Source organism: Cydia amplana, chromosome 11 (assembly GCF_948474715.1).
Source record: "Cydia amplana chromosome 11, ilCydAmpl1.1, whole genome shotgun sequence".
NCBI lineage: Eukaryota > Metazoa > Arthropoda > Insecta > Lepidoptera > Tortricidae > Cydia > Cydia amplana.
Window position 1 is genome coordinate 8,497,131 of NC_086079.1, and position 13,805 is coordinate 8,510,935.

General features: G+C 37.8%; 2 protein-coding genes across 2 annotated transcripts; both read left to right on the forward strand.

Moving 5' to 3' along the window:
- The first annotated feature begins 1,252 nt into the window (after positions 1-1,252).
- On the forward strand, positions 1,253-4,787 carry LOC134652267 (uncharacterized). The gene is made up of 4 exons (XM_063507439.1): positions 1,253-1,317; positions 1,463-1,828; positions 3,401-3,499; positions 4,656-4,787. Exons 1-4 carry the CDS (start codon positions 1,276-1,278, stop codon positions 4,785-4,787), a joined length of 639 nt encoding a protein of 212 aa, XP_063363509.1. The 5' UTR covers positions 1,253-1,275.
- Positions 4,788-8,019: 3,232 nt separating this feature from the next.
- LOC134652268 (uncharacterized) lies at positions 8,020-10,129 on the forward strand. Its single transcript, XM_063507440.1, has 3 exons — positions 8,020-8,549; positions 10,018-10,082; positions 10,124-10,129. Exons 1-3 carry the CDS (start codon positions 8,054-8,056, stop codon positions 10,127-10,129), a joined length of 567 nt encoding a protein of 188 aa, XP_063363510.1. The 5' UTR covers positions 8,020-8,053.
- Positions 10,130-13,805: the final 3,676 nt, after the last annotated feature.

Consider the following 13,805-nt stretch of genomic DNA (forward strand, 5'->3'; position numbering starts at 1 on the left):
GTTGTGAGGAGTGTATGAGTTTTGAGGGTCGCGAGACTCGCGAGTGAATTTGAACGGATAAGAGTTTTTTTGAAATTTGAAGTGTGTGAATGATTTATGTGGCAAGAGGTGTTTGTGATGCGCGCGAGTAAATGAGTAAAATGAATAGAGGAGTGAAGTAAGACATTTTTGCGGTACGAAGTACTGCGACAAGTTAACAAAATGAGTGGTACAAATGAGGTGCCTCAGCCTCACGAGTGAGCGACTCAACACTAGTCATTTTTTGCCTATTTTCTTGAATAACTGCTAAACCATTTATCATAAAATTATAAAAAAATATAATTTTGAGATTCTTACAATGAGCTCTTTCATTTGATATGTACACTTGGTCAACCAGATCTTGACAGTAGCAAAAGGCGGCAAATTTGAAAAATGTAGGCGCGAAGAGATATCGTCCCATAGAAAATTTGAATTTCGCGCCTTTTTCTACTGACAAGATTTGTTTGACCAGCTATAACACGATATAGTTTGAAAAACTTTATTTTTAAATTTTCTCATTTACCCCCCAAAAATGGCCTCCATATTTAAAATTTATTTATTTACGTTATACGTCCATCTTTGGGTCACAAACTTACATATGTGTGCCAAATGTCAACTTAATTGGTCCAGTAGTTTCGGAGAAAATAGGCTATGACAGACGGACCGACAGACAGACACACAAGTGATCCTATTAGATTCCGTTTTTTCCTTTTGAGGTACGGAACCCTAAAAATGGGGTGCGGACGCAAGAATACCAATTTGTGACGCTAGTATTTTCGTTTTGGAGCATTTTTTTTAACTTAGGAGGGCTCAAATATCACCATAAATCTTAAATTGGTGATTAAATTGGAGATTGACGCCAATTATTTTCCTGATCAAATCGGTCGATTTGCCCAGCTCGTCTGGATATAGCTTAAAAAAAATAGCTGTCACTGTCACCTAATCCATATTTGTCGTTGATCATTTGTTTTGTTTTGGGACTTTTGGGTTTGCCATTTTGTCTTGCATTTGCTTTGCTTGCTGAGCTCAAAGAGAATATTATAACCACTACGTGCTGAGCATTAGCGTGGCTTTTGCCGTTGCTGAAGTCAAGCTCAAGAAGTAAAGTAAGCAAACAAGAACACGATTTGTTTTGATAGGTGTTTTATTGACGTCTTGGATTGTAATTTGTGGTTTATGCGGTGTTTGTAAAACTTTGTCTACCTTTGCAGATTTCACAAAGTTTTAATTTAAAAATTCCATTCAGCAGTCGTCATAATGCGGCGTGTAACTCTGCTACTGTCGGGTGTACCTCAATATGTAAGTTATGAAACTTTAATTTGAATTATAATTATAAGACCAAGTAACTTTTTGTAATAGCAGATTAGCAGACATCAACACGTATATAATTATTGTATAAGTTGAATAAACATGTTATTCATGGCAATCTAACCTTCACTTTCAGGTAAATCTTCCGGATTTAAGTTACAACTTAGATCGTTTATTTAACACGAATGAGATTGGGACGTTTACGATACGCGATTTACCTAATCACCCACAAACCAACAGGCGGCAAATAGCTCTAGACTTTTTATCAAGTTTTGATGCTATGGTCGCACAAGAAAAGTTAGAGGGTTATGAGTATGCAATGGAAGACGGCCGGCAGTACACACTGCGGGCTAAAATCAATAAATCTGAGGAATATATGTGCAAGAATTCCCACAGTCCAGAACAATGTGGCAGCAGCTGGAACGGAGCAGACTGGCAGACTTTGGCATTGCTACCCAATTTGGACGGAGAAATGTACCATAGAGCTAATGCTCGACTTGATGTAAGAACTGTTCATTTCCTCTTTCTGTAGTATATTTTTTTTACATTTGCTCTTTAATAAGAGTACAACATGAATATTGTACAAAAGTTATTTTATAATCTTTTATACCTACCTATTCATGTTGAATTCAATATTGCTATAAAATGTTGTATTTATATATATAAAGTAAGCATAAGCACACATTGTTTATATCATAAGTACCTATTTCATGTCAGTAGGTCGCATAAGTGGCTTATTATTTTTAGTGCTTACTAAACATAAAACATAATTATGAAAGCAAGTAGGTATGGCCTTAACTTCAGAGATGTGACTTATTTGAAATACTTGTATTTAAAATGCAAATACAAAATGGAAAATACCTATTTTGTATTTTGTATTTAAATACCTTTTGAAGAAAACTATTTTGTATTTTATTTGAAATAGTTTTTGGGACCTATTTTCTATTTTCAAAATACAAAATACTTTATAGTAGGTAATGTTGGTAGGAGTTACAATCTCTTCTGATCTTACAATCCTGGCAACTCTCTCATTCTTTTAACATGGAACTGTTGAATCTGTTTAGTAAGGTGGCACATGATCACAAGCGTAGCGAGTGGTTAAAAAAGTGGAATCTTGAGTGTTACGAGTTTAAATACAAATTCAAAAACTATTTTGTACTTTGCATTTGAAATAGTATATCAAGGAAGTATTTGTATTTTGTATTTAAATACTTTTTATAAAGTATTTTTCACATCTCTGCTTAACTTAAAATTTAATGTATAATTCTAATCTCACAAAATTAATTTTAAACACCTTCACCCTGGCATAGGATCTATTCGACCCAATGTGGGTAAGGTTGATTGCGATGTTAACTATAGTTCGTTTTTTTTAGCATTAGAAAGAACTTGAAAGAAGGTAAGCGATATTGACATGTCTTTTAATTGAAAAACGCTTTTTAAAAATCAGTAACTATTATTTATGAAAGCAGAAGAATATAAATGATCATATTAGATTCATAATTGTTACATATTTGCAGTAAATTATTTTTAAAATGTGTTTTTCAATTAAAAGACACATCAAGATTGTTTACCTTATTTCTAATGCTAAAAAAACGAACTATAGTTGCCCTAGGAAACATGTAAAAAAATAACTAATACTGGTATGTATTCAACTTGTACTACATATAATATTATGAAGAATATTTTTTAAAATTAATAAGATTATAAAATGCTCTTTCATGCCAAAAACAAACCCTCAAATACATATTTATTCATAGATACAATACTTGACATACAAAAAAAATTATAATAATGCTACATAAAGTCTATTTTTTTATTTGGTAGACTGAAATGACATTTCATAGTATGAACATAAAATGTCATTTCATACTATGATATGTCATTTTACTCTACCGAATAAAAAATAGACTTTAGTTGTTTAACTTTCTGTAACTATGTCATAACAGCGTAGATGACCTATTACTAATTTTAGTCACACTTTTAATTTTTATACTAAAGGATCTAAGTTGGGATCTAAGGTTTGTTTATCACATGATTAAGATACTACAAAATATCATGCCTGTCTGTTTTCCAGGCCCAACTTGATTTGTTGAAAAAACAGCAGCTAGTAATAGAAAAAGAGAAAGAAATACTAAGAGAGAAAAGGAGACTGAAGCGGGAGTATGGTAGTATGGTTAGTTCTTTCTGTCAGTATGAGATTCCTTCCCGGCTGTGGATGGAGCAACCTTACCAGTATATTGAGGTAAATAGTCATATAAATAATTCTCATGGACAAGCTTCCTGGCTGTAACACCTGCTTGGTAATTGGGATTATTATTATTATTAAAGCCTTTCTTATACGAACTGTTAATATTTCATTTAACCATTATATGTGTATATAATGGTTAATTGGGATTACTACAACATTAATATTACACCTGAGAACATTTGCCTTTCAATCGTTTTGAAACATTGTAGCTCCTACCATTGGTTGCTTGGTTAAATAATATTTACAGTACAAATGGTGCTACTTTACTGCACATTACCGATAATGGGGTTGGCAACTGTCAAAGGTTTGCATAGGTGGCAAAATCATAGAAAAAGAGGCAAGATTATCATAGCTTGCCCCTTTTTCTATAAGATTTGGCTTAAAGGGCTGGCATCCAGGGCATTAAAAAAACAAAAATTTGACACAATTCTAGGGATTGACAGGGCAAGCTATGATGGCGCCATCTGCTAAATATTTCGACCGGCCAACCCCATTAGCACATTACGTAACGATTTCTAAAACTTAAATTGCCGTATGTACTGTAAAACGTCCGATTCACAACTTTAGGAACAGATCCTTCGATCAACATGGAATGGATACGGCATTCGCACTATTTCCCCTCTGCCTAGGTACAAGATCAACTGATCTAGCGCGGGTAATAAAACTAGCTAGTTGCGCTCGGATTTTTAACTAGACCGAGTCCAGTCGCGCGAGTGAACACAGCAGCAGAAAAAATGCCGAATTGCTCGGTTTTTTGTTGTAAAAAGAGGTTGGGGACATGAAATTTACAAAAAGAAGGTGTTACATTTCACATGTAATATTTTTTTTACATATTATACGTTTAATTACATTTAAACACAATAATTATATTTTAGTCTCATGTAATTGCTGGATTTAGATTTTGCTCGCCCAGTACAAATTGTGCAAAATGCCCCCCGCGGAAAATGGCAGAATGACTTGTATGTTAAGATATCGCCTGGGCCTATCCCTTCCGACGTATCGGAAGCCCGTGTTGATCGAAGAACAGATCAAATTATATTATTAAATATTTTGATTGTTGAAGTATTTATTGATATTCCAGCATGCATATGATGAAAGTGAAGCGTCATCTTCGAAACGCTCGCGTTCCCGATCGCGGGACCGTCGCTCCAGCTCTTGGCGCAGGTCGAGCTCACGAGAGAGACCTCACCATGATTCCAGACGCAAATCGTAATATTTTCATATTATTTATTTTACTAGATGTAGATGTAGATGTAGTGCAGGGTACGCCCTGTCGGAGACAGGCAGCTGTCGATCGCTTGGTGCATTCTTTCAGCCCAATTCCTGGAGTGGGAGCTGCAGGTTACTGTGCTGGTGGCATTCCCACACCAGGGACGTTGCGGATGCCGATTTTTTGACATCCGCGGACGCGGATGCGGATTTTTAAAGGCTCACATCCGCGGATGCGGATGTCAAGATAGGTACATAAAAACCTTCAAATATTACATTTTAGTGATTTTTATTTCAAAAAACCGGCCAAGTGCGAGTCGGACTTGCGTGCCAAGGGTTCCGTACATTAAGTCCCACTCACGCTTGACTGCTCATTTCTAATAGGTTTTTTGGTTAATGACTAAATTACCTAGCAGTCTAGCACTTACGCCGATGCTAAGACGTTCCTGTACCGACCTGTTCCACATCCGCATCCGCATTAAACTCCGCATCGATTTTATGCGGATGCGGATGCAGATGCGGATGTTGAAAATAATGCGGAAGTTCCGCGGTTGCGGATGCGGATATTCGCAACATTGCTCCCCCACACTATAGTTCGTTTTTTTAGCATTAGAAAGAAGGTAAGCGATCTTGACATGTCTTTTAATTGAAAAACTCTTTTTAAAAATCAGTAACTATTACTTATGAAAGCAAAAGAATATAAATGATCGTATTAGATTCATAATTGTTACATATTTGCCATTAGTCGTGTCCAATGCGCGCAGCGACATAGACGCATTGATGTGTAATTAAACTATTAATTGCGAAATTAGCGCGGCTCGGCCGCCGCTGGTAAATTGACGCGATGAGTGACTCCGAACAGAGTCAACCCGTCGTGAATGAGTTCCTCGCCTTTCTGCAACTAAAAAACAAGCTGGTGCAGGAAGGAGCGATGGATGCGGCGACTGCTGTCCAGATGAATTCGCGTGCGTCGAGTTTCACCGTGGAAGACATCTGTAAAGCGAAGGAAGTGCTGTGCCAGTCCCTTGGGATCGCCGGCACATATGTACCTCACCGGAGAGGGGATGAAGCCGGGAAGAAGTCCCTTGAGGATATCATGAAAATCCTGAGGGAAAACAAGGATCGGATTCCGGAATTTGTGGCGACGGGTGCCCTAATCCTGCCGTCGTGTGCTCCGGATAATATCGACGTTCGCGTCTTGTATGAGGAAATCGTGGCCCTAAATACAAGATTAGCCGAAGTTATTATGAAGTTAGCCTAGTCACTATCGCCGAGTTACGCGACGAAATCGCATGTTTGCGGAATGCTCCAACTCGGTCGGCGGTTTCAAATTTCAAGAGTGATTATCGACTTGACACTGGTGTCGAGTCGGTTAGTTTACGTGGTGCTGACACAGTAAAATGTGCCGCACGCGCCGTTGTACCGCCCGCGCGCCCCCCGCGCGAGCGACCGCCCCCTGTCACCTCGAAGTCACGTCAGCGTGCTTATGCTGACGTCGCCGGTCAGCCTGTCGCAGCTAACCGGGTCAACGCGCCTTCTAAGGCGTGTGAATCACGGGCTCCCCTTTTGGAGAAGTCCTCCCGCACCAATGTGGATAAGGAGGGATTCACACTGGTGGAAAGGAAGAACAAGGCGCGCAGGGCGCCTCGTAAGACTCTGTGTGGCACTGCGGAGCCGGTTAATTCTGGTCTACGGATTGCGACATCGAGTAAGGCGCTCTACGTGTCTCGCCTGCATTACTCTGCCGTGGCCGACGAGGTGGTGGAGTACGTCCGTCGGAAGACTGGCTACACGCTGAGGGTGCACCAGCTACAGTCGCGTCACTATGTGCACTTCAGTTCATTTGTGGTGCGCGTGCCGCGGCCGCTGCAGGAACGGTTCCGGGGCAACCTGCCGAACCCTACACCAAGTCAGACGACGCAACGGAGCCACGCTGTTATGTCGTCGCCCAAATCTAGCATTTAAATAATTCGTTTTTCTTGTTTTTTAGTTTCACAGTGCATTGGTTTTACTGTAATGCTGTGACACTTATTTGAGTAAATAAAATAAATAAATAAATCAATTATTTATTTTTAAAACGTGTTCTTCAAAAAAAGACACGTCAAGATTATTTACCTTATTTCTAATGCTAAAAAAACGAACTATAGTATTCTCAAATGCCTATGCCCACAAGTAGGTAGGTATAACAATGCAGACTATAGGTAGACAGGATAAGTATTTCAAAAACAATCAAAAATTTTGTATTATCATTTTCAGATGAGAATAAATTATAATTTGCTTTTCCTTTCAGATCTAAAGACCGTGAATTTATATTACCACAAATCGAGTGGCACGACGAAGAGCGAGCAAAAAGAAGTGATCTTAGGTCACGCTCCAAAGATAGGTCCAAGTCATATGAAGCGCGGACCAGAGATCAAAAATCCGGATCAAGCGAGCATGAAAACCCAGGCCCTCGAAAAGGGTCTAGACAGAGGACAAGGTCAAAAGAGCGTCAGGACGACCATGGATCTTCTCGAAACAGAATTTGTAGATACCAAAGATCTAAATCAAGAGAGTGGGTTCACAGAGAAAGCTCGAAAGAAAATATGACGCGGTCATACGAAGAGCGTTATAAAAATAAGAGATCCTCACGGGAGAGAAATTACAGAGACCTACGATCTACATTAAAAGAACGAAGGGCATCGAGAGATGGGAGGTCGCGATCGAAAGAGCGGTGGTCAAGGTCAGATGAACGGGGCCATGCATACCGGCGGAGGTCTTGTTCGAGAGAAAGAGCTTATAGAAACCTAAGGTCTACATCGAGAGAACGAGATTACAGAACGCAAAGGTTAGCAAGTTATTTTTTTATTTTTTTAACCCAAAAATGGTCGATAATCCATTAACAGCAATAAATAAACACATGTATCTGTCGTTTTGAAAGTTACCCTATTGTCGGTAGGTAATTAAAGCGCAGGAGGGTAACCCCAATATGGGACCGGCAACAAACTCGGCGGGACACATGCATCTTTACAAAAAATTACATCTTATAATTATCATACATTAGGAGTATATAAAAAAAAATACAATTTAAATTACTATGTATAGAATTCATTCAATTATACACAGAATAAAATATATGTATATGGAATCATACAGATACGTAGCTCTTTCAGAAAACATATCAAATTCTTACAAAAGGAATAGAAAATAACATATTATATAAATCTGATTGATTGTTATTTTTTTAGGTCAATAGTTCCATATGAAGATGATTATACATCAATAGATAAAATGAAAAGTAAAAATGTTGTTCAGGTTGAGAAAGAATTTATAAAAGTAGAAAATGACGGCGAAAATACAGTCCTGGCAGAAGCTACACCTGCAAACAAAACATGTAACATTACGGAAGATAACAAACAGAAAAACAAGGAAGCACAAAGGATAGCTAAATTCAATAGTAAAGTAAAAAAGGCGGAGATGTTAGAAGCTAGAGTTAAAGAATTTACCAAAGATGTTATGATCCTACTCATCATATTACTTGAAGAATTGATGAATAAGGATAAATTTAGATTATCAGCCGCTAACAAAGTGCTATTGCTAAAAAAGCTACAAACAGTAGTGGAAGAAAGAGTCGAACCGTTAGCGAGGTCGAAAAAGAGCACAGATGTTGAAGTGCTGAGGAAATATAGGCAGCTATATCCAAGGGAAGTTGATTTATTGTTGATCAACCAAATGCTCGATAAGATCCCTAAAATACAAGTGCTTGAACCGCAATCGACTGTAACTGGTATGTCTGTCCAATTCATTGTTGTAGTGAGTTAGTATGAAGATAGATATGAAAAATTATTTTTACTTTGATATTATAGGTATATACCTACTATATACCTACCTTGATAATGGTGTTTTAAAGCTAAAGCTTGGAACGGATCTCGTGGAGGAAAAGGAGGTGGGAATAGTAGTTTGTGTTACAAGGGATCAAAATGATATATTTCCGTCAAGGGCGTACATTGAATCCTGAATGAAGCGATGGTTTCTACAATATAATCCCGAACGTAGTGAGAGATTCTAAAGTAGAATCCTGAGCGTAATAAGGGATTCAAGTGTTAACGTCTAAGACCAAATAATTTTGATACCGTGTGACACATACTGCTTTTCACATCAACTATAAGGAAAATAAAAAAATCTTAGTGTTGACACAATCTGATGCTTAAACAGATTATTTAAGCTAAAGAAATAATTTTGATCCCTCCTAGCAGGGAGGAAAAGTGCCACTTTGATCCCTCCTAGCAGGGAAGAAAAAGCTCCTTTCCGAATAGGTGGTGTAAAAAGGTATATTATAGCTCTGCAATGGTAAACTTCAGAGGAAATTTTATCATTGCTAGGGTTCCATACCGCAAAAGGAAAAAACGGAACCCTTATAGGACACTTTGTTGTCCGTTCCCTCCGTCTGTCTGTCTCTCGGGAACGCATGGAGGTATCGACTTGAAATTATAACATTTATAACCATATACCATTGATATAGAAGTCACTGCCATATATTTATTTATATCACACATTCGGATTATTCGGAATGAACATTTCAATTGGATTTGTGTAAAAATGAGTATGAAATTAAAATGGTTTTACAATTGATGTCACAACATGTACTTACACGAATGAATTAAATAGCAACAATTAATCACATTTGCAATCAGCAGCACTACAGAAGCTAATCATCGGTGTCCCCTCAAATTGTTACTAATTACTTGTATTGACCTGTACATAAACATTCATATAACTCCATATAAAGAAAAAAACATTTTCACAGCTCACATAGTTAATGATGTCGAGAAATTCTTTAGCAAAATTTCAAAATATTTACAAATGCAACTTGTAACGTTTGCATCCGAGTTAATTATAATCAGAAATTAGGACTCTGGTATACTCAGGTCTACAGCCCCTTGAAGCTGTGAAAAAATCAATCTTCAAAGTTAATGTAAAAAAAAGTTACGCCGTTTAAATATGCCGCAAACGTATAGGTATTTCGACACTCTAGAGCACAGAAAAGTTTGTGCTCTCAAGGGAATCGAAATTTATAAAGTATTCCAGTTGATTAGAACTGTGGAATTTGGCAAGTAATATCTTCTTACACTACATACAGGAAAAGTCTGAACACTACACATTTGTAAAAAAAAATTGTACTGAACTGGTGGGTGAGTCCGACTTGCCGGTTTTTTTTGTCACAAATTCCCTTATCAAAGATTTTCTTTTTTTAGTTTCTTCCGAACATTTGGTGCCACACACGACGGATCCCGTGATGATGACAGTGGAAGAGCAACAAGTATGTATAACAGCAACAAGTACCTTTAAATTGGATTACAGTTTTAGGGCGTTATTCATAAACGCCTGTAGGCCTAGCACATGATTGGCGCAACCCGTCTTTTTCTAACTATGTTAATAAAAGAGGGACGGGTAGTTTATCTCGCCGCGAGATACTATCGCGCCAATAATGTGCGAGTCCAGCTGTTAAGTCTAACAAGCTCTTGATTATCGTTTGTCCTTAAATCCGTCATTTTGACATTTGTGTGTATTAGAAAGGTAAAAATAAGCTAATTTGGACGGAAGCGCTTACGGGTACCTACTTATTGGATAGTATAGAGTCGAAACATACAAAGTGTCAGCATCATTTTGAACTAAGAATTTCTATCTCCAGGATGCCTTGTCTTTACCTATTTTTGATTTCGTTTAATAATTTTTACGGTTCCGTACCCAAAGGGTAAAAACGGGACCCTATTACTAAGACTCCGCTATCCGTCTGTCCATCCTCCGTCTGCCTGTTACCAGGCTGTTACTCATGAACCGTGACAGCTAGACTGTTAAAATTTTCACAGATGATGTAGGTATTTCTGTTGACACTATAACAACAAATACTAAAAACAAAATAAAATCAATATGTAGGTAAGTGGGGCTCCCATACAACAAACGTGATTTTTTTGCGTAATGGTACGAAACCCTTCGTGCGCGAGTTCGACTTGCACTTGGCCGGTTTTTTTTTTGTCAGAGGTGGAGGTAATGCTCATTGGATACTGTCAGCCATTTTATTTAATCATTTTGTTTCATTCTTCACTCAGGAAATTTTAAGTAATAAATACTTATATTAACTTATTTACCTCGAGACAGGCGTGGCTCACTCCGCGATTTCGTCGCATTGCTACAGGTAGCTAAAAGCACATCCGTTCCACACCAATTTTGGTGGCTAGCCATAAGCCGCGCGTGGCGCTGTCGCCACCTAGCGGCCATATCTGTGCTGATCGTAACAGACGCGTTTTTTAGACCCGTTGACCCGTCCATGATGCCAACGGTCAATGCCACTGTGCGAGCGGGACAGCAATATAATTATGCGCGTGCGATAGAGATAGGTACAGGCGGGTCAATATACGAAATTCTTCGTGCTTAGCGTCCTTACTTTAAGCTACTGTTAGTAATTTCTTGTGGACCTTATGTCTTTGTTATAAGGCTTACTTTGTCATGGTCATTAAATAACTCATTTAATAATGACGAGGATGATGGTAGATGGTGCTTTATTTTTTTAAGATACCTACAGAGGGAACACTACCAAACTGTCGCATTATATATTTGGTTTACCATTTTAGGACAACATGAATAATTTGACACAGTCTGAAAATGAAATACCATTTAGAAGTGTAAACGAAAACTTATCCCACATCAAACAAGAACCAATGATAATTGATTTAGACAGTGAAACATCTTCACCGAGAATTAAAAAAGAAGTCGAGGAAAAGCCTGTAATTATCGACATAGACAGCGCCGAAAAACCAGTACCAAGGCATCCTCAGTTTGTCGTCGTCATCAAAAGCCTGGTTAAGAAAATGAACAAAGTGGGGCTACGTCAACTTTTGCATGGCAATAATCTTCAAATTAAACATTTTATTTTAGCCCTGAGGCATATTTTGAGACATATGTTGAAAGGGCAAGGTAAGTTATATTATTTTATTATGGTCACCGTACATCAACCAGTTAACGTTAGCCTCGTAAGGCCCAATGTGTATTGTAATGTACACTCTGTTTCAATCAAATTCGAACCTTTCAAAAACTGCATAAAGTAACCTTTATTTTGTTTCATTGTTCTCAAACAAACGAAAGTCACCCTAATCTACTATACAATAAAAATAGGGAATCTTTATATGGTGGGCCTTACGAGCTAGAGCAGATACACTATAATTTCCTTTTTACAGGATACAGACCCAGACTAGAAATTATTTCAAAATTCCGAGAAGTGTACCCATTGGGGAATGATGAGGAATTTGTGAAAGATGTCATCAAAAACATTAAAGGTGGAAAGTATCCTGGATGTATGGACGTAGTTGAAGTCGTGATAGGTATAATGTCGCTATTTACTATACACGTTCAGTAAAAATAATTTAATCATCGAAATCCGGCCCGGATTAATGAGTTGCTTAGAACTTTAGTACGAAATAGCGTTTGGTATTTACCAACTTTCTAATCCCCTCTAGGGTGAGAGTTATCAATTCTTCGAATTAGCTTGATGAGCGGATCCCAAACTCTTAGCAAGCCTTAAGGCTTGTCCAGACGAAGACAATTTTTCGCCAATCTGATTAAATTGTCCGATCAAATCAGGACGTGCGGACGCAATTGCCAATTTGGCCACTTTCACCAATTTTAAATGTATGGTGATACTGATATTTGACGGCTCTAAATTAAGAAAATGCCCCTAACCGAATACTAGCGTTACAAATTGGTATTCTTGCGTCCGCGTCCCATTTTATCGGTAGTATTGGTCATCATCTGCGGTCGATTTCGGCGAGCCAAATTGGAGTTTGTGTCCACAGTGTCCACACGTCCTGATTTGATCGGACAATTTAATCAGATTGGCGAAAAATTGTTCTCGTCTGGACAGGCCTTACTAAAAAAATTGGGTCAACTCTAGGAAGAGATGATTCAATTTAATGAAATATTTTATTTCGTTTTTAGATAGTGATAATGACAACAATGACGGTCCTGGTGACGTGGTTCTCATAGAACCACCTCAAGTTCTTGTTACTGTGCCAGATAGTGATGGTAAGTCTACATTATTGTTTAAGTAAGTACTTTTTTGCAGAGTGATTTTCATTATGAAATTCCATTCGCCCAACAGCACAGAATAAATCGTCGGGTGACAAGTAAAAGTCACTATTAACTAACATCATTGAAATTATTGGACAATAAACCGTGTTACAAGTGTAATAAAGTGCATTGTTACTTTAATTTTTTGATAGTACTTAGTGACTTTTACTTGTCACCCGACGAAATAATAGTACCAACAGCTGTTTTTACAAGCTTTCATTTAGTTTCACCTGTCCCGTTATCTGTGCGTCTGTAATCAAACCTTGCAAGTTGAATTCGACCCACTTCGCCGTTTCCGATTGAGCTGAAATTTTGCATACATATGTAAGTCGGGTGACAATGCAATATTATGGTACCATCGAGCTGATCTAATTATGAAGACAGGATGTGGCCATAGAAACTCTGTGACAAAGCAACGCAACTTAATGTGTTACAGGTTTTTAGAATTGTCTGGATGAGAATTAGTTGCCCGTGGAAAGAAAAGTACGTATATACCTGCAGCGACACAGCTACTTAAAAGTCGGCAATTCCAACCACATTTCACCCAAATGTCGAGCATCATACTTCTTACTTTACTTGATTAGATTCAAATTTCCCTAACAATCATTTTTACTATTGTACAAATTAAATAGGTACTTAAATTCTAACTCATCATTGTACAACAATTTGGTCTACCTGTTTGGTATAAAGTCATTGATTAGTTTTTCAAAAACGTGCAGTTGTCTTTTTATTTTGATCTTATCTTAGCATAGCAACACTATCTGGTCTACAGTTGGTAATTTCCAGGTTGATATGGAATGGATCAATCTAATTAAATCTGTACGTATTATATTATTATTTACAGGTGAAGAGGATAACAAGCCTACACCTACACCTGGGCCAAGCCAAGCCACTGTTGCAAATCCTGGCCAAGCCGTCA

Bases quoted from the DNA above. Each gene is read 5' to 3' on its own strand.
- LOC134652268 (XM_063507440.1), top strand. From the start codon at position 8,054: ATGAAAAGTAAAAATGTTGTTCAGGTTGAGAAAGAATTTATAAAAGTA. The intron at 8,550-10,017 runs GTATGTCTGTCC...TTCTTTTTTTAG, and splicing joins ACCGCAATCGACTGTAACTG to TTTCTTCCGAACATTTGGTG.
- LOC134652267 (XM_063507439.1), top strand. From the start codon at position 1,276: ATGCGGCGTGTAACTCTGCTACTGTCGGGTGTACCTCAATAT. The intron at 1,318-1,462 runs GTAAGTTATGAA...CTTCACTTTCAG, and splicing joins TGTCGGGTGTACCTCAATAT to GTAAATCTTCCGGATTTAAG. The intron at 3,500-4,655 runs GTTAGTTCTTTC...TTGATATTCCAG, and splicing joins AGCGGGAGTATGGTAGTATG to CATGCATATGATGAAAGTGA.